Below are 25,875 nucleotides of genomic sequence, written 5' to 3'. Positions count from 1 at the left end.
ACACATCTTAAAAAGATCTAAATCATAAACGTCTTGAAGACATCTGCTGAATGTCTTATTGACATCCGAGACATAATTATTGACATCTACTTGATGTATTGCAGATGAGCAAACACATGTAAAAGATACCTCACATGAAATATACGTCTTGGTGTACGTGTGCTATCAGGTGTTTTTATGATAGTCTTTTTGGACAATCTTATTTGTCACAATAGAAAAGGCTGTTTAGTGCATGAAACACTAGTATGTTAGTCAATGCACATATCAGTGGTCGACCGATTGAGTGACATGATTTCGAAACATGTTAATATTAAAGTGTTTAAATGGAAAGTACATGCATGCATTTTTCTTTAATTGCTTATCGTAACGAATCTTGTGGGACAATTGGATGCTACTTTATAGACTATCACGTTGAATGCTTCTTTTTGTACGTTCCCGTCCTGGTGCTAGAGCCATTAGCAAATTTGCACTTTTTTCCATTTTGATTTTGTACCTAAAACTGCTTTACGTATTTGATTGTACAGAGATTCAGATCTCACTGTATTCTGGTTTGTTTTGAGAAGGCTTGTGCAGTGTTTCTTAAATATACCATAAAGTTCAAAATGTCACATTGCTGCCCTATATTGCTCTTCTTGAGTAGGTATGACATGGTCTCGCTGGAAGTTAGACAAGACACCATTTCACACCAAGACTTTGCTTGCTTAGAAGTTTTCCCAGATCATCTCCGAGATGTCTCCAATTAACTTTTGCTAAACATCTTATTTATAACCAAGAGACGTATTGCAAATGAGCAAACAACTTTAAAAACACGCATCAATTAGAAGTCTGGTTGATGTACATTATATTACATTACAGCCGTGAATTATGATTTACTAGTTGCTAGTCAGTCCGTTGGTATCACATTTTAGAGAGCATTTAACAGAACAAACATCTGTTAAAGACTAAACGAGTCATCAGTATTTTTGGTTTGTTTTCTTGGACAGAAAACATGGTAGATGTGTGTATCTGTTACATTTTTAAGTGCACACTAGTGTGTGTGTGTATGTATATATATAGCTTAAACGCTAATAGATATGAACTCTGTCACAAAACTCAAATTTTGATATCAGTGGATCTTTAATTAAAATAAACTGAAATTTTGATTGCATTTGAAACTGAACACTTTAAATACATGTGTTGTATTATATATATATATATATATATATATATATAATACAACACTTTATATGGATGGTCCCAAGTAGATATTTATGTGACTATTTAGTCACTTAAGTGACTTATCAACTTACTTGTTATAGCTAGTAAACAGTGTTTCAACAAACATTCAGTAGACTATCAATAGCCTGTATAACAGCAGCAAAATAACAGCTAATCGACTGACTTGCTATAGCTAGTAAACAGTGTTTCAACAAACATTCAGTAGACTATCAATAGCCTGTATAACAGCAGCAAAATAACAGCTAATCGACTGACTTGCTATAGCTAGTAAACAGTGTTTTAACAAACATTCAGTAGACTATCAATAGCCTGTATAACAGCAGCAAAATAACAGCTAATCGACTGACATGCTATAGCTAGTAAACGGTGTTTCAACAAACATTCAGTAGACTATCAATAGCCTGTATAACAGCAGCAAAATAACAGCTAATCGACTGACATGCTATAGCTAGTAAACAGTGTTTCAACAAACATTCAGTAGACTATCAATAGCCTGTATAACAGCAGCAAAATAACAGCTAATCGACTGACATGCTATAGCTAGTAAACAGTGTTTCAACAAACATTCAGTAGACTATCAATAGCCTGTATAACAGCAGCAAAATAACAGCTAATCGACTGACATGCTATAGCTAGTAAACGGTGTTTCAACAAACATTCAGTAAACTATCAATAGCCCGTATAACAGCAGCAAAATAACAGCTTATCGACTGACTTGCTATAGCTAGTAAACGGTGTTTCAACAAACATTCAGTAAACTATCAATAGCCCGTATAACAGCAGCAAAATAACAGCTAATCGACTGACATGCTATAGCTAGTAAACAGTGTTTCAACAAACATTCAGTAGACTATCAATAGCCTGTATAACAGCAGCAAAATAACAGCTAATCGACTGACATGCTATAGCTAGTAAACGGTGTTTCAACAAACATTCAGTAAACTATCAATAGCCCGTATAACAGCAGCAAAATAACAGCTTATCGACTGACTTGCTATAGCTAGTAAACAGTGTTTCAACAAACATTCAGTAGACTATCAATAGCCTGTATAACAGCAGCAAAATAACAGCTAATCGACTGACATGCTATAGCTAGTAAACGGTGTTTCAACAAACATTCAGTAAACTATCAATAGCCTATATAACAGCAGCAAAATAACAGCTAATCGACTGACTTGCTATAGCTAGTAAACAGTGTTTCAACAAACATTCAGTAGACTATCAATAGCCCGTATAACAGCAGCAAAATAACAGCTAATCGACTGACATGCTATAGCTAGTAAACAGTGTTTCAACAAACATTCAGTAGACTATCAATATGTTCATTTAGTGCGATATATTTTTCCAAAAATAACGTAATTAATTGCAATGCCCCCCCGGACCATAATTAGGAAGATTCCTGAGAAATGCAAGCTTGTAGTACCACCTGTTTACTCCAGAGGGCAGTAAGTGAAACTTCACAATGGAGAACATGAACATTCACTACTGTACCAGATTTGATATTAAAAGCATTTTACACTCCAATATTATAATTCCTTCATTTCTTTTGAGATTGAAAAACACATATACACATTATATATATATATATATACACACACACACACACACACACACTCAACAAACCCCACAATATTTTCTGCTAACACATCTTTAACACTTCCTTGTTCCGTAGCTTTAATTGCCAGTAAAGTGATTTATTGCATCATTTAAAATGGCATAAAATGTATTTTATATCTAATCAATTTTCAATGTACTGCCTCTTATTGTCTGTCGTTGTGCATGATGCATTTCGTGCATTGGATTTATTATATGAAGGTCAGGTAAGAAGAGAGAAAATGCAACAGGATAAAAGTCTGAGACCGCGAGCGTATAGGTTTTGCACTTTTCTAATAATAAAAACAAAACAAATATAAATACAAATGATATAATCAGCAAAAAAATGGAAATAAAAGTAAAGCAATAATAATAATTGTCAAGCAATGTCACAAATGTACTTTTTTTTTTGTTCGCCCCAATTTGGAACGCCCAATTCCCAAGTCCTCGTGGTGGCGTAGTGACTCGCCTCAATCCGGGTGGCGGAGGATGAAACTCAGTTGCCTCCACGTCTGAGACCGTCAATCCACGTGGCTTGTTGAGCACGTTACCGTGGAGACGAAGCACGTGTGGAGGCTTCACGCTATTCTCCGCGGCATCCACGCACAACCCACCGAGAGCGAGAACCACATTATAGCAACCACGAGGAGGTACCCCATGTGACTCTACCCTCCCTAGCAACTGGGCCAATTTGGTTGCTAAGGAGACCTGGCTAGAGTCACTCAGCACACCCTGGAATAATCAAACTCGTGACTCCAGCGGTGATAGTCAGCGTCTTTTCCAAAGAGCAGTTATTTGGTTTTCTAGCCCCTCCACACAATTCAATCGAAGGCGTTAAAGGAGACTCGGTCCTCTTGCCATGCGCTCATTCAAGCTTTGACCATGAAGGAAAACAGCCAACAGTTCATTGGGGACACAATAACACCAGAAACGTCCATATTATCAACGGCCATGTTTACGTACAGGAACAGATCCACAGTTTTACCTGAGGTGCACAAGAAAGACAATTTCTCTCTTATACTTCCCGATCTTCAACGCTCTGCTGGAGGAATGCATATCTGTTTAGTCCCAGATGCAAACGTTTCCCCAAAGAGTACAATTGGTTGTGTACAAATGTCTTCCATTTGGAGTAAAAGGTGACAGGTTCTGTCAAAGTAGTGAGTTCGGTGATGACCAAACAATGACAATTGTACATTTTGGTGCTTTATTTTTCTTTAATCTTTTATTTGTGTTTGTGTGTGTGTGTGTGTGTGTGTGTGTGTGTGTGTGTGTTTACCTTAACAGAAAGCTCATACACAAAATACACAGCTGCTCGAGTAAGCCAAAGTCCAAAAGCAAGGTTGGGATAGTCTCTACATTTCCTGATTTGTGTATTTGGTTAATTCTTTGCATTGTTTGAAAGGGCCTTTCTAGTCGCTCCATTGCACGTGAAGTAAGAAAGGCTTACCAAAGTCTATAGTACCAGAACAATCGATCACCAGTTGAGGGTTGAAGATGGGCCATTCTGGCTTAGGATGCCCCCATTTAGAAATTGACACTGATTATGCTACAGTTGATATCCAATAGTATGATTGATATTTATCCAGGCATCAGAACATTACAGCATGTATATACAAGTACAGTATGAAAGATAGATCACTTTTTTCCTTTTCCAGACTTCAAAAGAAATACAATTTAAATACAAAAATAAGCCCTCCTATACATGTCATCCAACATCGATGCCAATTACATAAAACTAATATTGACCACTTAAATGGATACCTCAGTTAAGTCCTACAGAAGCAAGTCAACAAAGTCCTTCAGTCTGTTCAAACGATGGCCATCTTGGTAAAAACCCCCGGGCAGCTATTTAGAAATCATGCAAGTACAGCTCATTTCTCAAAAACCATTTCAATAACATAAAACCCACAATATGGTTGGTGCAGCTCATGCACAAAACTCATCACACTAAACCCTCAGTGAACTGTGCATTAAAAATGACAACTGAAAATGACTTTAACTTCCATGTATATGAATGCGTAGGGGAGATTTCTGTTCATTCATTAGTGATTTTTGGGATCATGAAGAGGCAGAGCATGAGTGGATGATGGTTGGTGGCACCTCGAGCCGAAGGAAACCGTAAGAATTATAGGAAAACACACACACACACACACAGGTTTGCGGCCAGTACAAATTGTATTGTAAGAAAATAATTAGTTTGAGAGATGCATCATAAAGGATTTGAAAACAGCAATACTACCAAACACATACAGTCCTAGTGATGCAAAATGTAATAATCAACACCATACTCATCCAGCCAGAATTCGCTTCTTACTTTTCAAACATGATCACGTACGACAGTCATAACACCTGACGTTAGTATTAAACCCAATGGCTTGGCCACTAACTGCATTTAACTCTACACAATTCTGTTCTCAATAGACATCCACACTGATCTGAAGTGTCATATTGCTTGCCGAAGCATCAAACTTCAGGCGAAATCAAAAATAGGACTGCGTTATTCTGGGAAATTCCAGTCGGTAATGGCGCACCCCTTATCAGGGCTGGAATTTTGTCCAAGAGGAAAGTGGCAAGTGCTGCTTTCTCTCCTGTGTAGTCAAAAATTGTCCACCAAATCATGCCTTAAAATTGCCTGCTTGTATAAATATATCTGTAGACGAAAAAATGTTGATGTTTGTGAAAGCGACTGAAGGTGCAAGATTCCGTTTTTTCCTCACGCTAAAAAAAGTTACAAAAAAACAATCATAAAACATGATGCATGTCAACGCCTGTCTGTAGGACAGTCTTAAAAAGGTCTCTTAAAAAACCCCAATATATTATTAGTATGGAAAAGTGCTCGGTGAGACAGTTCTCTTCATCAGTCACAGACCGTAGCAAGCGGCCAATGGCAATGACAGCAACCGATCGAATCGCCCTCTCGAGAGCAGGCAGCTTTGAAACTCAAACGTCGTCTTTTACGGTAGCGACGTCGGGGTCCGAGAAGCACCGGGAGACGTTGGAGGAGGTCTGGAGGTCCCATGCGGAGGCGGCGGCTGGGACTGCAGTGGAGGACGGGAAGAGGAGGTCTGTTCCCGCTGCGATGTAGAGGGACTGGATGCTGTCTTTGCGCCGGCCTGGATGCTCGCGGCGTCGGATGAGGGTGAGGGACTTGGCTTTGCGGGGAGGGAAGGACTGTACAGCCGGGTAGCAGAGGACTCCTGGTGGCAGTTTGACCGTTCCAGGGATGATGGGATGGCGACGCAGGAGCTGAAGCCTGGGAGAAGACAGTGAAGGGAGAGAGGGGCCATCAGCCCTTGTTCTACCTCCCTGGGCCAGGATGGCATATTTAGGAAGGCAAGCTTGATTGGATAATCTTGGCAAAACCATAGTTTTTCCTATGATAGGAGACAGAACCAATCAAACCCAAAGTAGGAAACCCGTAAGAGCAAGAGTAGAGAGATGGGAAACCCAATGCAACTAACATTAATAATCGAAGACAGAAGTCTTCTTCCATCACCGCAACCAGGGCTCAACATTAAGACTTGTCCAGGACAACCAGAGAAGAAACCAAGAGATGTGAAATTAGGACGTTTGATTGGCACCCAAAATGATAATCAGTGTCCCACTTCCCTTTAGTATAGAATATAGCAAAGTAAAATTAATCTTGGCTGGAAATTATACCTCTTTTCTCACATGCTAGTCATGTTGTTCAAGTCGTGCATAGCTTGTATAGCTTCACTATATTGTTGACTTTATTTTCCCAATGGCTTACCCCATTTTGCTTATAACATATTAAAGCTATATATAATTCAAAGTGATTTAGGCTTTCGGACAAGTAAATACATTTTAAGGCCGAAGTATACGTCGGTTTTCCATGTGTGGGTCCATCTTGTGCATGTATTGTTTGTGTGCATCCTAATTGTTCTAGACATGCATGCCATTGACTACTAAAGAGTAACCCAAAGCAGTTGTAGAGTGCATGTGTTGGATGTCTATATGGGCTTGCGTTTAAAAGAGTATACTTAGAAATGCAGAGCACAGAACCGTGCACGAGCCAGAAAGGCATGTGGAGAAACGATGTATACCCTCTTTCTTTACTTGTCCGAAAGACCTGGAAAAGGTTCATGTTGAGCCCTGACTGCAACCATGCACATAACATGAGCAAACTCATGCATTGCCATGAACTTGCACACGGGTTAAACTGAGAATAACAACCTACTACAGAGTGGATGGCACCGCCACCCTCTTTAAATGCACCAGGAGCACCTCGTCCAGACCTGCACCACACACAACAGGACCCACACATGGGTGACTACTACAGAAGATAGAGAAGAAGATTGGTCCAAAACGGAGGGAGTCCGTACCTTAATACTGACCTTCCATATCCGAACAGACCACTCGCTCATCCATCAGGCTTTCAGAGCTGATCGACGCTTCCGAGTCAAGGTTCTCCTGGTCGGAACCGGGCTGTTCTAGTTCAGGCAGCCTGCAGGCCAGATCTTCTCTGGAACATCAATAAAACAAGCCATCAACAGTCGCAATGCAAAACTTGTATTGGTGCTAAGTTTGAAGACTACCCGTCAGTTCTCAAGTTTTTTGAACCTTGAGTATATCCAAGAAGCTACGGGTACATACTTTTCCTGCTTGATGGATTTGATCCGCTCCACCAGGTTTCGCTCGGTGTCTGAATCAAGGGTTTCGTTCTCAGGTACAGCACAAAGCTCGGAAGTTGGCTTCTCGCGGACCTATAGTCCAAACAAACCCAAACATTTACCCATCTCAAGAACATGGTATCAACGCTAGCCTTAAATCATTAAATGCCTTCCTTCATACTAGAACTGCAGGAATCAGGGACTATGAAATTAGGGATCTTGCAATACTTCATGAGGCACAATGTGCCTTGCTCCGAGGAACGATGCTAGTGAAGGTTCATAGAGGTTAGCATAACAGTTTTGAGGGAGAGAAAAGTTCTACTGGGAGAATTTCCTCATGAATATAAACCACTTTGATGAATTACATTAACATTTGAAGTCAACATGAAAAAGCATTATCAACCCATTTTACTTCTGGCATTTGATGTGCCGTATTTCTGAGTGAAACAGGATATTCAATGAGAGTGGGACTTTATTTTATACATTGGGAATTGGATGGTGAAAATTAGGCGTTCCATACCAGAATGGAGCTCGACTGACGAGATGGATGCATTGAACTGAAACTCTAAAACAATACCTAAATGGCTATTAGTTAACATTAACCAATAGCTTGCACAGCCTTGGTGACGTTAGCCGAAAAAGAAAGCTATGTCAATGGGGGACTTTTTGCCTTTTGATGGAAAAGTACCAGGACAAAATGTATTTGTTTGGAATAGCATGCACGAATGAACCATTAAGAAAAGTAAATAGGGTCATTTTGATTTCATGTTGACTGGCGGGTTTACAAAATTCATGGCATGAGTTTCAAAGCTTTGCACAAATCAAACACAATTAAAAATAAAAAGGTTAACAGCCAACTGACGATGTCCATGGCCATTTTCATGCTGAAATCAGGCCATTTATATCACATAAATCAACTAAAAACTTATAAAAGATGTTTAAAATTCAATACATAATAAAAAATACAAAAACTCTTCTTTTAAGAAATGTGTTACACTTAATAACAATCACAAAACATCACAACAAATGCACTTATTACTTACAAATCTGCACATTCATTTTTTTTTTACATTGTTTTGAAATTCATGCCATCCTCTACAATAACCACCCAAAACCAGAACACATCTACACCAACAGCTAACATCCACCGACACCCTTGTTAGCATCTACAACTCTACAAGTACACTAACACACATGCAGTGAGTTGAGAGTTAGTAGGGGCTCGAGTTCTACACTGCATGCACACTACAGGAACATGCCAAACAATTGGACTTTGCAATACCATAGTGACATACGTACCGACACTTCTTTGTAAGGAGAGATAAACCTGAGAGGTAAATGCCAGCACTACAAACACATAAAACGAGAAGCAAAACAGCATTGCGAAAGTTACTCTCTTGAGGTGCCTATGGTTACGAACTGTTGGATTGGACATGGACATTTTTCACAGGTGTCTGAAAACAAACCAGTAATTACAACTTCTGCTAGAGAACAGGCAAGTCGAGGCTTCGAAGTTTACCGTGTTTTGTCGTTTAAGCTTGAGTTGATTGACTGCCAGCGCCTCTGCATATTCCAGCTGTTCGATCTCTTCTATTTTCTCGTTGTATCTCCGGATCTGTTCGTTAAGTAGCATCTCAACACAACTGAAGAAAGTAAAGATTCTGTCTTTAGGCTGTTTTCTTGACATTTTTGTTAACAACACATTCTAAATGTAATTTATCACAGGCCACGCACACACTGGAACGGATTACCGTATACAGTACATTTATGCATTTGGCAGACGCTTTTATCCAAAGTGACTTACAGAGCCCTTATTAAAGGGACAATCCCCCCGGAGCAACCTGGAGTTAAGTGCCTTACTCAAGGACACAATGGTGGTGGCTGTGGGGATCGAACCAGCAACCTTCTGATTACCAGTTATGTGCTTTAGCCCACTACGCCACCACTCCATAGACTACCATTGTAACATTTGGTGCCTTGCCACTGTAAACAAGAAACAATGATACCAACATTTTGAATCAATTGGAGGTCTTATCGTCCAGCAATTGTTCGTAAACCACCTTCAACAAAGACGCTGTGTTAGCTGAATGAGTTGTTCCATTTCGGTTCTGTACAGAACATGCCAGTAATTCAGTTGTCAATGCCTGAGGGAATTCAGTCGTAGCATACAGTTAACCGTTAACACTGTGCAGAACAGGACTAAGCCCCAAGAATAGCCGCAGTGTGAACGTGGCCACAGAATATTCCCCTGCAGAGACTCACGTGGTTGTTTTGGCAACATCCTTCATGCTCATGAGAGGGTCGGCACTGTCTGGACAGCGGAGGATACAGGGGGCAAAAACGATGGCCAGAGAGTTTGGCGTCATTCGATTGCTCTTCTCCTCCTTTGCAACCCTGAAACACAACTTGAGCATTAACATCTTGCCGCTGCACCATTTTCGTGCTCTGCTGCATTATGTATTGGCATGAACTTGTCTATACCTGACAAGATGGAAAACGAGTCTCTCCAAGGTGTTAAAGTTTGCTGTTGGAAGCTGCTCTAAAACTTTGTAAACGGCGTGTAATTGCTCTTGTTTCTCAGGCAGTTCTGTAATAGAAAACATGTGTTACAAAGTACAACCGTGTAAACTGTAGTAGTATATTGTAAATGTTCTGCACTTATATAGTGCCTTTTATTAACCTTAGAGGTTACCAAAGCGCTTTACACTCCCATTGTGTCCCATTCACACTCACACACCAATGGCGGCAGAGCTGCCATGCAAGGTGCTAGCCTGCCATTGGGAGCAACTTGGGGTTCAGTGTCTTGCCCAAGGACACTTCGGCATGTGGAGTCATGTGGGCCGGGAATCGAACCACCAGCCCTGCGATTAGCGGACGACCCGCTCTACCAACCTGAGCCACAGCCGCCCCAAAGGTCAGTGAAATGGTGCAATTGGGACTGACCTATGGCATGGAGGAAGTCATTGTAGTGCATGAAGGTCATGAGAGGTTCAGGAAGCTCCCTGAGCCACTGTTTAACCAGGCCTGTGACCGCATGGATGGGGTAATCCTCCAAACACACAGTCTCTGGGCCTACACAAACAAAGAGCCATTAAGCAATGAGATAAAGTGAGCTGTTGACAAAAACCAACAGGCATAAACGTACTGGTGCTCCTCGAACCGCCAAGAGTCACGGTACTGTGATCAATTAGCTGTCTAGCTAGAACATGTGGTCTACAGTCGCCTCGCCATACATGTTTTTAACCATGCATTTGAGATCCAAAAACAGCAATAATGCTTCACCTGCTTCCAGCAGCTGATGTAGCTCCTTCATGCGGTTTGCTGAGCCGGACTTCCTGTAAATGCCCTCCGTGTAAAGGCCAATCATCTCCACGTGTTCCAGCATTATCTCTAGCACTATTGGCACGGGGGTCCTGTCGCTGACCAGGTGACACACTCGCACCCCGAAGTGTTGTGATCCAGGGTCATCTTCACACTAGCACACAAAGGTCAACCCTTGGTGGTCACGACCATCAATTAAGTCACATTTAAACATTTCCACCAATCCTTAAAGGTTTTGTCTCTTACCTTCTTGGTGCAGAAAGTTGAACAGGCTACTACGATTTTACAGATGCACTTCTTATGACAAACCATTTTGCAATCTGAAACAAAAAGACAGTCACATGGTGCCCTCAGACAAAAGAGAGGCCAATCATAAGGGACGTATTACAAACCCACAGCTGCACATGTAGGCCTTCTCCATGCCCCAAATATAGGACGTGCACTGATCGCACGACTGCATGATGTTCACTTGGTAGTGTGTAAACACGTGATCCAATGGATTCTCCAACTAAACCCAGACAAAATATTTCAATTTCCTCAAAATTCTTCATCAGTTTTGGCCTGAAAGGATGGTTATGTTACCAACAGAAATACTTACGCTCTTATCCTTCTTCCGTCGCATCTTGCGATTTTTGGGGGGCTGCAACACATTTGACCCAAGGTAAAGGTAAGTCATGATGTTTGCAAGCACTGCTGAAGTTGTCAACAATAGTTACATTCATCAAAATCAAGTATAGAAACAGATGGCGAACTTTCACCTTGGTTGGTTCGGCCTCTTCTTTCTTGATCTCGGCTCTGATGAATCCATCTAGAACAGACTGGAACAGATTGACCACCAGTGGCACTTCACCCTTCTGCTTCTCTCCAGCCAAAACGATCACTTTTTTCTGATAACAGTTCATCAAAGCCTTATAACCGGTCTGAGGTTTCTGAGGGAAGAGGAAATTAATGGTAAATGGTCTGCACTTATGTAGCGCCTTTTTAAGCCTCAACGGTATTCAAAGCGCTTTACACTGCGTCTTATTCACCCATACTCACACTCATGCACCAATGGCGGCGGAGCTGCTATGTAAGGCGCTAGCCTGCCATTGGGAGCAACTTGGGGTTCAGTGTCTTGCCCAAGGACACTTCGGCATGTGGAGTCGTGTGGGCCGGGATTCGAACCACCAACCCTGCGATTAGTGGCCGACCCGCTCTACCAACTGAGCCACAGCCGCCCAATTAGTTGTGATTAGTTGCTAGGGCTTGGCTATAAGTAGCTACGATGAGTGTTTTATAGTACACTGCTTAGTGTTTAGTTTACATTACTTTGCAGTTGCTAGGCAAATAACACTAATTAATGTTGCAAATCATGCAAGCATGAAAAACAGACACATGAAGAATGGCTAAAGGCTCTTATTTTGTTGCATTGCAAAGTGTTTAATGTTCAGCAAGGATGGCATCACACCTGGTTAGGACGGTGTTTGAGTATGTGGGCTATACTCCAGTTTTACAGCATGTGGATTATAAAAGCTCTACTCACAGAGATTGAATACATTCCCTTGATGATTTCTCTGAATTGCATGGTCGCAGTGATAAAGATGTGCTCCGTTCCTGACAGCTGCTTTCCACGTGAGCGCAGGTCATTTACCTACAACGCAAGAGAGAGAACGAGTCTGAGAGGACCCAGAACCTGTCGTATTTTCAAAGTATACTAAACACAATTTAAAGCATATTAAATGACCACAAGAAATGACTCAATGAGCTTTTGGGGGCCAAAAGGCTTTATTTTAGGAAGTCGTGAAGCATGCTACTTGCTATTTGTAGTTGGTGGATGCTGGTCCTTTAACAGTTTCAATGATTCAATAAACCACTAAAATACATCTTGAAGTCATATCTATTCTTCAGCTTTCAGACCTGATTGCCCAGGAACTCATCGAGGTGGCGTAGCTCATTGGCATTGGTGATGATGCGGTTCAGTGAGGCGTTCCACTGTTCGGAGGCACGAGGCGCTGAGTGACTGATCATGATGCTGGGTGTCTGACCCAGCCGGACAGCATGAGCCTTAGGATGATGCGAGCGTGATTGAGAGACGGCTGTGTAAAAGAATTTGGGGAAGAATTAATAAAGTTACATTGATATGAATGATGTTTCCACGGTCTTGGGAATTATATTTCCAGACCTGGAAGTGTCATGTCAATTTCTGAAGTGAATATAACGGACGAAGGACTGCTACCTTCTCTTTCATCCAAAACTGAAGCCAGCATGAAGTCTCCATCTTCTGGGGTTTGAGCTTCTTTATGTGGCCGCTTCTTAAGGATCTTTCTGAAGAACCCGGTTGTCCTAATGAACCAAAATGTAGCATTAAAAAAGATTGAACTCTCATTATTACTCTTTAGACTGAGAGTCTATGGCAGGCTTTAGAAACATACAGCTAACGAGGGTCAGTCACAATATCCCTAGTGACAATTTTGGTCTTTCTTTTTTTTTGGTCCTCTGGCACCACCAACAGTTGCTTTTTGTACATTTATTCATTAGGCAGACCCTTTTATCCAAAGTGACAGGGACGGATTATGACTTGCAAAGGCCCTGGGGCCAATTACCTCTAAGGGCCCCCCTCCACCCAAACATTGTTGAGGGTGGGGGGGTTGGGGGCATTTGTTGTTCATGCCCAAAAGTTGTTGAGGTTGGGGGGGTTGGGGGCATTTGTTGTTCATGCCCAAAAGTTGTTGGGGGGGGGTTGGGGCATTTGTGGTCCATGCCCAAAAGTTGTTGTTGAGGGTGGGGGGTTGGGGGCATTTGTTGTTCATGCCCAAAAGTTGTTGGGGGCATTTGTGGTTCATGCCCAAAAGTTGTTGTTGAGGGTGGGGGGTTGGGGACATTTGTTGTTCATGCCCAAAAGTTGTTGAGGGTGGGGGGTTGGGGCATTTGTGGTCCATGCCCAAAAGTTGTTGTTGAGGGTGGGGGGGTTGGGGGCATTTGTTGTTCATGCCCAAAAGTTGTTGAGGGTGGGGGGTTTGGGGGCATTTGTGGTTCATGCCCAAAAGTTGTTGTTGAGGGTGGGAAGGTTGGGGGCATTTGTTGTTCATGCCCAAAAGTTGTTGTTGTGAGGGTGGGGGTTGGAGGCATTTGTTGTTCATGCCCAAAAGTTGTTGTTGAGGGTGGGGGGGTTGGGGGCATTTGTTGTTCATGCCCAAAAGTTCTTGTTGAGGGTGGGGGGTTGGGGGCATTTGTTGTTCATGCCCAAAAGTCGTTGTTGAGGGTGGGGGGCATTTGTTGTTCATGCCCAAAAGTTGTTGAGGGTGGGGGGGCATTTATTGTTCATGCCCAAAAGTTGTTGTTGAGGGTGGGGGGGTTAGGGGCATTTATTGTTCATGCCCAAAGGTTGTTGTTGAGGGTGGGGGGGTTGGGGGCATTTGTTGTTCATGCCCAAAAGTTGTTGAGGGTGGGGGGGTTGGGGGCATTTGTTGTTCATGCCCAAAAGTTGTTGAGCGAGGGGTTTGGGGTGGGTTTGGCTTGGTTAGTGCTCTGACATGCACGGTTAACTGCGGGACCTTATATAGACAGGTGTGCGCCTTTCCAAATAATGTCCAATCAACTGAATTTACCACAGGTGGACCCCAATCAAGCTGTAGAAACATCTCAAGGATGATCAATGGAAACAAGATGCACCTGAGCTCAATTTTGAGTGTCATGGCAAAGGGTGTGAATACTTATGTACAAGTGATTTGTTTCATTTTTTATGTTTAATAAATTTGCTTGTCATTGTTGTCATTATGGGGTATTGTTTGTACAATTTTGAGGAAAATAATGAGTTTAATCCATTTTGGAATAAGTCTGTAACATAACAAAATGTGGAAAAAGTGAAGCGCTGTGAATACTTTGCGGATGCACTGTAAATAACAGAGCTGCAGGATGGGAGGTCTTATTAGACAAGGTATGCCTCTATCAAAACACTCATTGAGTGCATAACTGTGCACAGAGTATGGAATTTCAGGAATCTCTCTTCTCCCACAGCAGATGCATTGCATCTATATAAGGGAGTGAGGAACCTATATCAGGAGTCAGATGTATGAGCACTGATGATGTAAGCCAGGGGCCGCATTGTGAGTTACATTTCCTGTGTGACTGCCTTCTACTAGAGATAAGAATATGTACTGTATTTGGGTTCATCTCTTTGAGAGAGAGACAATCTTCAGATAAGGCTAAGGAATAAATCAAGCCTTAAAACTGGTAGGTAGTACCATACCTCTCTGGGGTCGATGGCTGGACAGGCAATACCTCGTGCTGTCCGTGGCTGTCCTGGATTCGCTCCTTCAGGCTGCTGACCTTTGCCCCATCTGGACCGACCTCGGTACGGGACTGTGTCTGCACCAACATTCATCAATGCAACAAATGTCTGAATACTGAATTGTGTACAGCACAGTCTAGCACAATGGTTCTCAACTGGTTTTGCTTCAGGACTTAGATTTCACATTGGACATTAAGTGGGACAAGCAGTCCACAACCCAATCAGAACAGACCAGCGACTCATTTTTGGTCCATGACTCACCAGCTGAGAAGCACTTATCAAGTATACAGTAATGCAACGGTTTCAGTCGATTAGATAGCAATGGCACAAAGACATACATTCCTTCCTCCTGTACAGTCCACATTTAGAAAGTTAATATGACCCAGTGAATTAGCAATGAGCTTTCCCTTAATTATCCCAAACTGGGTAAATATAGAAGGTTAAGGATTGTTAGTTACCCTACAAATTACAGCACCTCAAGATGGATTTTTGCAAAAGAAATATGGAAAGTGAAAAGTCCAAAATTATTCATATCAAGGAAATCTGTCTGAAATTATCTGACTTGTCAGACATTAGACTGTGTGTTATCCTGCAGCTTTTAAAATCTCCTAAACTGCAGTTATGCTTTTCCCTGAAAGGGGTTTGCACTGATATTTACCAACAGGTAATGTATAGGTAATGCAACAATGAGTTCTGACAGGACAACATTTGACATTATTACTTTAGGGGGTGCAAGATTGATTATTCAGGATAACAAAAAGATTAAAGGCCTTTGGGTTGCACCAGCACAGGTTCCTTTCGCTCTTTGGAGGATGAGTTCAATATATCTGCAACCCCTCCATTATTTCAAGCCTTTAATGCACCAACAGCCCACACACCGTAGCTTCCATGCCTGGAATCTAATGTCAGGCTGCAATACAACACCTGCTGTGGAGTCATGGTGGATAAAGGTAAAGACGAGTATTCTGCATCTTCCATTTCAACACTTTTAATGGGCAAACAGATACGTGCAAGGGCAAGCCTTCTGCGTCTTTGACGAGCTTTGCCCTGAATCAGCCAGAGAAACATAAACTCAAGTGAACATCACATTTATAAACCTAAACCACCACATATGTGTTCCCCGAATAGTAGATTGGCTGAAAAGGGCAACTTAGCATAGAGTTCCAGTATCGAGAGAAATTAGCCTCATGGCAAGCTTGCAGTGGAACTTAAACTGACTGTTGCCTAGTACTAACTACTTTAACCAACAACTGGGATCAATCCAGACTACAAAGCAGAGAATTGGCGTATTCCTTCATTGCGTTAACAAGTTGAAGTGTTACCTGTGATGCTGCACCTATTCTGGAGACATCATCAAGTGACATAGAGATCCCTCGATTCCTGGAGGACATTGGGAAAAGCAGAAGGGAACAAAGTATTAGGGATAAGAAGGAAAGTACAGAGAAGATCAAACTATAGTAGGACAATATAGAAAGTCATACTGGAGAGATTTGATGCCTTTGTCCTCTAGACTGTGTGGTCCTGCTATAAGGTTCTCAGGCTGAGTGTTGCTTCTAAGGGGTTCTTTCCTCCAATTGGCCTCTTCATTGGCATGAGAATGTTTGCTTTGTTCAATGATGGCTGGGTCACTGTAGCCATTTCTTCCAGGTCCAGAAGAAGGTATATCCAAGGGTAAAGTTGAGGGCCGAACATGTCCTGGTGGGACATCTTTGGTGTCCTTCTTCACCTTCTCCCCTTTCCAAGCGACAAATGTGTATTGATCCAACTCTTTGCTGTCTGCCCGCAACTTCAACTTGCTCTCTGCTTTACCAGGACTCTCAAGAGTTTTGCTCTTGAAGGAAGTATCATCTTTAGCCACTGAAGCCGCCCGTTGGCTCTCTCGTTGGCTGTGCTCTAGGCCACGTTGCCTCCTCAGCTCTCGTTTTTCTTGACTGGATGATTGGACTTTGGAGAGTGAAGGTGGTCTGGTTTGGTTCGGTTTAGCTGGTGTAACTTCCTCTTTGGGTTGTGGAGAAGATTCGTTCTCATATTGCTTCTGGTGTTCCTTTATCTCAGGATGAGGGCCAGCCTCAACTTGAGGAATCTTTTCCAAATCTTTTTGCTCTTTTGAGACCTGGACATGGGCTCTGACCTTATCTTCAAACTCAACATCCACTGGAGTCTTATCTTGGTGCTCTAGCACTAAAGTCCCATTGTCCGGCTTCTTGCCCAGTACTGCTGGTTGTAGTGCCATCTTATCTCGCTTCTCTGCAGCTTGCCGCTCAGCCTCTTCTCTCTGTCTTCTAGCCGTTTCCTCTACCTCTTTGAGTCGTCTGGCTTCCGCTTCGCTTCTTTCGCTCGCCTTGCTGCCTCTTCAGCTTCCTTGGCACGCATTGCGGCCTTTTCCTCCTCTTTCCTCTGTCGAGCTTCCTCTTCCTCCCGCTTCCTCTTATCTTCCTTCAGGAAGTGGTACCTAGCAAGACCAAATTCAAAACTCACTGATGGTTGGCTCTTAAAAACAGCTACAGAAACTTTTTACATTTATGAAAATGCAACATGAAACAATTTTTCATCTCTAATATGATGTATTTTAACTGAACAAAACATTACCGGTTAGCCTGCTCAGCCCTACTGTACCAAAACAATGAATTAAAGATATAGGGTCAAATTAGACTTCATGTTGACTTAACTTGTTTAAGGGCCTACCGTTTACGAGCTGATTGGCCTCTTGTAAGTGCCTGTATCTTTGTGACGGAGGCTCGTGCATTTCTATATTCAGCTCTCTGTTTGGTGCCTCTCCATGCTGCCTGGATAAGAACTGCCGCTTTGTAGAACTTCTCCCTGCGGTACCTGTGCCACGAGCGCTGTAGACAAGGTCAATCAAATGTATTACCCAAGTACATATGCCTTTAACACTATAGAGACAAGTCACACAAATGCTAAAAAAACCTTTCTGAGATACCTGAATCAAGATGGCTGCTTCTCTCATTCTAATGAAATCCCACCTCTCCATTTTAGCTCGGAACCAGCGCTGCAAGAAAATTATTTTGTGCATGACATCTTTGTGCAGGATGTCTTGAAGCGTTTGCCTTTCAAGTTCTTTCAGATACACCTGCAGATAAAGACATTTGAACCAGATGAGCATGTCAAGAGGCAACTTCAGATATTGTCAAATAAAGACTTTGGGGGTGCAAAGGAGAGAAATCAGACCTTGGTTTTTCCAATCTGGTAGGTAGTGTTGTCAAAGCCGAGCTTGTGTAACAGAGATGAAATGTCCTCCAGGGATGTAGCATTCTTTGGCAGCAACACACGGAACTGCTCAATAAACTCCTATCATACAGAAAAAGTGATTTGTTCATTGATACAAATGGTATAGAGTGGTGCTTGTCCATTCAATGCTAGCGTGTTGTGGGAATGTTGCTATGCTGTGTTTGGGAGGGTTGCTTATAGACCCAATTCAAAACCTCTTTAGCCACCTTTAGCCAAGTCTTTAGATATGACTTGTGTTGCTTTATCGTCAGCTAGGAAAATAAATTGTAAGTCGTTAAACATTAACCTGATGCATATCACAAACTCCATTCCAACTATAAGTTTATTAACATCAACCAATGGAGTAAATCTCTGGATAGGTCATAACAAATGTACCTGAAAGGTGTATTTGGCTCCATAGCCTGACCTCCTAATGCGCACCGTTTCCAACATGCCTGTGTACTGCAGCTGCTGCACAATGAGTGCCTCATCGAAACACATTTCCTTCTGAATTTCAAAAACACAAAGGAAGATATCTGGCTTAAACAACAACTTAAAACAGCACACGTCTCCAAAACATTTCTACAGCGTTAGGGATAAATAACATTCTAATGACAGGCAAGTGTGACGAGGATGAGGACATAGTTTTGTACCTTCTCCGCATTGGAGCGGAGGCATCGGATGAAGAACGGTTCAGCCTTCCCCAGTGTCTCCAGCAGTTTACTTAGAGACGTCTACAAGATAGAGAGGGATCATAGTACTTAAGAACAGCAGAGAACGTCACATGATGCCTTCTACCCACTACAACCATTTGAGTCTTTAATACTCTTAGCATTTTAACTTTAGTGCTTCAAAATATCCTGACTTCATTTTAAGCTGTTCCAAAACCTAGTGAGCTGCCTTGATGTCTACAAAGGTGGCTGCCTTCTAAGGCAGCACGCATACTGCCTTAGAATTTGGTGAAACCAAAGCAAGCAGCGTCATCATCGAGTAGGCTACATTTTCGAACAACCATTTTGTCAAGAGCGCACCTATGATGTCTTAACATGCTGGCTAAATAGTCATCTCACTAGGTTTTGGAACAGAGCTTTTGTTTTTGAAGCTGAACAACCAAACTTGACATGAACAGCCAGGCTTAAATCAAATTCTGGTTGTATTTTTACTTGAAACTGGGCACTGATGCTGGGAGGACGTTTCTTCTTGTGTAGATGCAGCAGAGACTTGGACGTGCGGTCCAGGAGGCTTACTACGAACTTCAGCGAACAAGAGTCCAACAAGTTCTGCCACAAAAAGCACACAAAAACAGAGACTATGAGTCTCTCACACATAAATACTTTCTTTTGGCTTCTGAAAGACTTGGATACATTAAAACATGGAAAATCTTATTCCAGCCTGAGCTTCAGCCGATGAGTCTTCAAAACATTTACTCAGTACAGCACATGTAACGGAAAGTCATAAACAATCATGGCTATACTTTACACTTTCACAAATGGGGAAAAGCTGTGGTGCAAATGTTAACAATTTAAAGGTGCTGTCCAGATATACAATGAATTTAATTCATGCAACCAATGCGATGTGAAGTTATTACGATTTGGTCAACGCCAATGAAGACAAACATTTGTTTTCTTTGGAATCAGGTGCACTGATGTGTCGTGCATACTAAAACTCACTGTCCCACTAGATGAAAAATATCTTCGATAATTACGTAATTTCTGATAAATGCATTCCATAGGCACCATTCATTACGCTGAAGCTTTACCTTGGGAATGAGCTGCTTGCTCTTGGGGCTCTTGTTTTTCCTGTAGGGAGAAAAGGAGTGAGAGCGTTGATGAGTTGTTGAAATAAGAAAAGAAGGGATGTGGCGTGTTAGTATATTGAGTCATGCACTGGCTGGTGGGATGCAAGTAAGGGCACCTACACTAGAGAAAGCTAGTTCGTCTCATTTGACGAATAGGGAATGCGCGAGACGCGCTTCGAAGATGCGGAAAGAGTCAATTGGATTTCTGAAAGCAGTGTCTGAAAGACTTTTTGGTCAATGAATGCCTACATTAGAGTGTGCTACAGCAAACGTCCAACGATGCAGAAAATGGGTTAAATAGAGGCAAAAATGGATTCGGAGGAGATGGGAACAGCAAGAGAGGGAGGAATGTGTATATATATATATATATATATAGTCTGGCTACTAAAGAGGACCAGTCTTGTTATTGAAATGGATTTGATGTCTGTAGTCTATTTAAGCAATTATTTTGCAGCTTTCCACACCTCATAAAACATTAAAGACTGGTGGGTCTCAGGAACCATTAAGCTCATGCAGCTCATGTTAGCATGTGGATAATATTCCGAGCTAGCTCGCTAATGAAGATCACATTGTTTTCAGCTCATAAACTCGCCATTCCTTCAACATGCACTGCTAGAAGCTACAGGGAGCCATCTAAAAATAATTACCGTACTTGTTAGATGGGTTTTATTAAAGCAGGGTTAGGTCAGTTGGGGTAATGCAGTAAATCATGGCTAGCCGACAAGTAACACTTCAAATATGGTTAAAGTTCAGGAGCAGGGAAGGTTTTTCAAGGAACTAAGTTGAGTAAAGAGTCTCAAGCATTGATTTTGATGCCAACTGATGTCAAGGCATCAAGGGTTGGCGAGGTGGACAAATCAATTCTGGGCCAGCGGAGAGTTGGCATTCAAACTCACTGGAGGGCGTGGCGTGGGAACCGTAGGCGACCCCAGGACTGCAGCAGCTTGCGTGGATCTTCCCCATCCAGCTGCAAGTCCTTAATGGAGTTGATGATTTGGGCATGCATGTCCCTGATTGAGCCCGGAGTAGAGGTGCATTGTGGGAGAGTGAGGGGGGGAAACAGAGGAAGTGAGGTAATAGGGTGGAGAAGGAAAAGGACAGGAACCCAACACCAAAATGTTGTCATTAGACTTTGGGAAAAGCAAACACCCTCCACCTTGTGTGTACAAGAAAGGGATGGGTAAAAGGATCGTTCACCCAAAAATGGAAACTCTTAAAATGCACTACAAAAAGAATTTAAAGATTGTTTTCCATGCTCTTGCCCATCCATTGACAGAAGTAGCCCAATGCCCAATTTATGGGTAGAACCGGTTCCAAAAACAGGTCTGAGAGATTGTTTCACAAATTGGACTGGCACGGTTGTCTAGTTCAACTCAGGACGAAAGTTTGGCCGGTTTCCGAAATGACTTCTGTAGTACCAGATGTATGGACCAATTCTATGATCCATGTTCCTTTTTTCAAGCTTGAAAATTTCAGTCCGTTCATTGTACGTAATTGGATGGGCAAGAGCACGGAAAAGAAAACAATATGTTACAATTTTTTGGTCGGTTTGAAATGACGTGACTTTCAGAAATGTAATTTTTGGGTGAACTATTTGTTTAAACTTCAAATGAAAATGCTCTTTGAACACTTGTGTCATTGTGTGAGTGCAGTGCACATGCACTGAAGAAAATTAAGCTTCAGTGGTGACTTCATGCTGGCGTTACTCTAGTTTGAACCTGACGGCGTGTTAAACGGGGGTGGAGATGTCACTCTGTGAAGGCCTGAATTCATGCACTGGTTCACTTACCGTCCAGTTCAGAACTACAGGAGGTCAAACAAGTTGGACTCTCAGTGGAGGCTGGGTACGCAATGCTAACAGTGCCTTCTTAAATCAGGAAGGGAACCCTCATCTATAATAAAAGTCTTTAAAAGGACACTTTATAGTTTCCTTCTCACTTAATAAACCTCAAAAGCTCCCAAAACAGGTTCATGCAAACTCTGGCTTTCCCTTTGATCGCATAAAGAAAGAATAGCTCACACTGCTCACTTCTGGATTTTGTGAACCTATGAATGTGGTATTTGAGTTTGCTCAGAATACCAGAAATCCAGCCTCCCCGAGCTGCCAAGCTCTCCCTGTCTGACCTCAATGTTCCACTCAAGTCCACTTACTTCTTACTCTCATAACTAGCAAAGATGTCCTCAAATGCCTCTAGAGGGCGCTCCTCTGAGTGATCAAAGGAGAAATCAAGAATAGGAGCAAGGCTGTAGAGAATAAACACCACACACACACACAGTCACTCGAGGGCGAACGCCACCAGCAGATGCTCATCTATGACCAGCTTCATTAACCATATTGCTAATCTTTGGTGAAACTGATCACAGATCAGAAACTGAGGGAAACCCTTAAAAGGAATAGTTCACCCAAAAACTAAAATGCTGTTTATCATTTCCTCAAACTCATGCTTTTCCGGTATTACTTTCTTCTGGGGAACACAAAAGGAAACTTCCTTACCATTACATGGAGGAAATATGAAATTATAGAGAATTGTGACTTATGCTAATATTCAGTTAAACATTTCCTTTAGTTTTTGGGTAAAATATCCCTTTAACAAACACCTGAGGAAAAGCATAGGGACATTGCAGGAATACGCATCTTTGCAAACCTTGACCAACCGGGTCCAATAACCAAACTGCAGTAGATGTGTGTGAAAACTAGGGCTGTCAATCAATTAAAAATGTCAATCGAATTACATATGATTAACCACATTTATTTGAATATATTAACACTTGCTGACCCCAAATTAACATCATTCAAAGACATTACGCATTAAAAATTCAAGTTCGTGTAGTGTGGATTGGCTAGGTACGTTACTTGTAAAAGCAATTCGCAAAAATGTGCTATGCCTTTAGGTGGTACTTCAAGCAAGAATCACTCCAATGTTAATACAATTCATTATTACGGCATATACGTACTGGTCATGATTACTGTATATGAGTAAAATCTTTAATGGCCTTTTTATAATTGATTGTACAGAAATAACGTGTTAAACTGACAGCCCTAGTCAATATTGGCTCGAGTGTTTGCGATGACTTCAACCGTCCTGCAATGTGCCTGTTATGGAGAGAGCGTGGTCACATGATCACCTGCTACACAAAGGCAACGAAAGGACAGCAAGAGATCGAGTTCCTCACAACACTTCCTTCTCTCTTTCTCTCCACTATGTAGAGCAGTCTGTGTTAAGATCTTACCGGTACATCCTCTCAATGGGCACATTTGCTCTCTGCAGCTCCCCGAGTGGTACTCTGGAGTTTGGTCTCACCACACCTGTACATACATTTACATCGAAAACACAGTGGTAACAGCTTTATTTCGACATGCTACGACACAATCCACCCGACGTTAAGACAAACTTTAGTAGCAAATCAATGCAAGAGTTGGCAAATAGTTGGTTTATTTAGAGAAAATGGTGTAGAAAACATGAATTGATTACTTTTTATTGATTATCCATCATTTATTGCAGCCTTAACTCTACCCAGGACTTCTTGCAAAAAATGGTTACTCACTTGTTTTTATACCCCTTCTTAATCATCTTAAAATACTTCTAAATATGACTGTTTGCGTCAATGGGGAGCTTCCTCACATGAATGCTATAATTAACACCTACTGATTTAGACTTAGAGCCCAAAAATCCAAAGTTTTGGACCAATCTCAAGCTAATCTTGAAAGGTCCTTAAAAACGCTCCATGGCTTACCAGCAGTCTTGGCTGCCCAGCGGCGTCCTGCTTCGTTGAAGGCGGCCAGGGCACGAACGGAGGCACGAAGAATTCCCCAACGAAACATCGCCACAGGATCCATTCCGATCAACTGGCGGACGTATGCTCGGTCACTGCTGCGCAATAAGGCCACGATATCCGGCCGCATGTGATCCGTGTTCTTCTCACGGAAGTCCTATATGTTTACAAGCAACATTTTGGCCCTTGAACACTTGAGTGTGTCATTTATGTGTCATCAAAACAGAATTGTAAATATAATTTTAGCGCTGTTGTGTTAGTGCCGTTACCTTAATCTGGTACTTGACCTTCCCAGCGAAGTGGCGGATAACGAAGGCTGGTTCCATCACTGGAGTAGCCACAAAGTAAGAGTTCTGTTGATGCTGTTGTTTGAACTTCGCCAGCAAGGTTTTATCAGTGGCGTGAGGAAAACTCCAAAGAAAAAGAATATGTAAACACAAATGACAAATTTACTGTAAGGTAAATGAAGTGAGGTTGTGGTGAAAGTGGTCTTACTTGCTCTCCTCATCAAGTAAATACAGGAGTCCAGTGGGTTTCTTGCTGACCAGGTGAATACACCCGACATTATCGGTGTAGTCAATGTTGTGCCAGGTGATGCCTTCTAGCTGATACTCCTCCTATAGATCAAATGGACCATAAATAATTCAAATGACCACAGGAAAAGAGTTTAGGAAGATTTTTGAAGAGCTCACTAACCTGTTCAAGTTTAAAGATGTGCTGGTTAAAGTAATACTGAAGCTGCTCGTTAGCGTAGTTGATGCAGAACTGCTCAAAGCTGTTGGTCTCGAAGTCTTCGAAGCCAAAGATATCAAGCACACCAATAGACAAACACTGAAATAATGCAAAGAATTTTAAAAGAATTTAACCGAGAGTTTTTTTGCGTTGCTACAGAGAATAATGTAAAAAATATGTTTTGGCGCATAAGCCTATCGCCCTATTAACCTATTAAGGGAGTACTTTAAGAAAAATTCACAATGGTAATTACACCATTGTGGCGTTGTTCATGTGCGCTCATTTGGTAAAGAAGATATTTACATTTACATTTATGCATTTGGCAGACGCTTTTATCCAAAGCGACTTACAGTGCACTTATTACAGGGACAATCCCCCCGGAGCAACCTGGAGTTAAGTGCCTTAATCAAGGACACAATGGTGGTGGCCGTGGCGATCAAACCAGCGACCTTCTGAACAGTTCTAATTAACAGTTATGTGCTTTAGCCCACTACGCCACCACCACTCCTCATCACACCAAGATCATTCCTACAAGACTACATGTACAGTTTTCATATTAAAAAAACAACATGCTGCTAAATCTCTTCTCCAAGCTTGTGCTGCAAAGCATGTCTTACCGAAACAGACTCCTCCATGTCTTTCTTATTAAGCAATGCGTGATTGATTCGCAGGACAATCCAGTCAAACAGGGCACTGTAGAGCGACTTCGCCATGGAGTCTCGTGCCGTGATTGCCTAAAGGAAAAGCCAGCAAGTTATGGTAAAATGGTAAATGGTCTGCACTTATATAGCGCCTTTTTAACCTTAACGGTATTCAAAGCGCTTTACACTGCGTCTCATTCACCCATTCACACACCAATGGCGGCAGAGCTGCTATGTAAGGTGCTAGCCTGCCATTGGGAGCAACTTGGAGTTCAGTGTTTTGCCCAATGACACTTCAGCATGTGGAGTCATGTGGGCCGGGAATTGAACCACCAACCCTGCGATTAGTGGCCGACCCGCTCTACCAACTGAGACACAGCCGCCCCTAGTTAGCCACAAAAAATCTGAAAGTTTCGATAAAACACGTAGAGAGAGCAGCGAATCAAAATGGATGTGCTTACCTCACTGTGACTGTAGGGCAGAATAAGTTTGTCGTTGACGGTCACCGTTTTCCTCTTGGTGAGAGCTTCCACCAACATCTCCTCTTTAACCTGAGAGAAAACAAAGTAAGTAACATGCACAAGTCACAACATATGATCAAAACACGTAGCCCTGGACCGCATTGTGAGACATTAGAAATGTGTCAATCGGTAGAGATTTTGCTATAAC

At 42.1% G+C, this 25,875-nt stretch overlaps 1 protein-coding gene across 1 annotated transcript in view; it reads right to left on the bottom strand.

Annotated features, from left to right (window-relative positions):
* Positions 1 to 1,325: 1,325 nt before the first annotated feature.
* Positions 1,326 to 25,875, bottom strand: part of LOC127641076 (unconventional myosin-IXb-like) — a 58,344-nt gene continuing 33,794 nt past the window's right edge. The window contains 36 exon segments of the mRNA XM_052123840.1: positions 1,326 to 6,185; positions 7,167 to 7,294; positions 7,426 to 7,535; positions 8,742 to 8,789; positions 8,962 to 9,085; positions 9,705 to 9,836; positions 9,924 to 10,029; positions 10,386 to 10,514; positions 10,725 to 10,917; positions 11,010 to 11,083; positions 11,160 to 11,271; positions 11,362 to 11,403; positions 11,522 to 11,692; positions 12,286 to 12,393; positions 12,660 to 12,838; positions 12,976 to 13,085; positions 14,992 to 15,110; positions 15,958 to 16,080; positions 16,356 to 16,413; positions 16,515 to 17,330; positions 17,333 to 17,485; positions 17,719 to 17,876; positions 17,975 to 18,124; positions 18,223 to 18,342; positions 18,658 to 18,768; positions 18,915 to 18,995; positions 19,425 to 19,541; positions 20,021 to 20,060; positions 20,956 to 21,069; positions 23,291 to 23,366; positions 23,795 to 23,990; positions 24,103 to 24,244; positions 24,329 to 24,450; positions 24,530 to 24,664; positions 25,183 to 25,299; positions 25,668 to 25,757. Coding sequence (XP_051979800.1) covers positions 5,752 to 6,185; positions 7,167 to 7,294; positions 7,426 to 7,535; positions 8,742 to 8,789; positions 8,962 to 9,085; positions 9,705 to 9,836; positions 9,924 to 10,029; positions 10,386 to 10,514; positions 10,725 to 10,917; positions 11,010 to 11,083; positions 11,160 to 11,271; positions 11,362 to 11,403; positions 11,522 to 11,692; positions 12,286 to 12,393; positions 12,660 to 12,838; positions 12,976 to 13,085; positions 14,992 to 15,110; positions 15,958 to 16,080; positions 16,356 to 16,413; positions 16,515 to 17,330; positions 17,333 to 17,485; positions 17,719 to 17,876; positions 17,975 to 18,124; positions 18,223 to 18,342; positions 18,658 to 18,768; positions 18,915 to 18,995; positions 19,425 to 19,541; positions 20,021 to 20,060; positions 20,956 to 21,069; positions 23,291 to 23,366; positions 23,795 to 23,990; positions 24,103 to 24,244; positions 24,329 to 24,450; positions 24,530 to 24,664; positions 25,183 to 25,299; positions 25,668 to 25,757 — 5,238 coding nt within the window. The 3' untranslated portion in view covers positions 1,326 to 5,751.

The sequence above is a fragment of the Xyrauchen texanus genome, chromosome 50 (genome assembly GCF_025860055.1).
Source record: "Xyrauchen texanus isolate HMW12.3.18 chromosome 50, RBS_HiC_50CHRs, whole genome shotgun sequence".
NCBI lineage: Eukaryota > Metazoa > Chordata > Actinopteri > Cypriniformes > Catostomidae > Xyrauchen > Xyrauchen texanus.
This window is presented reverse-complemented; position numbering and strand designations above follow the sequence as displayed.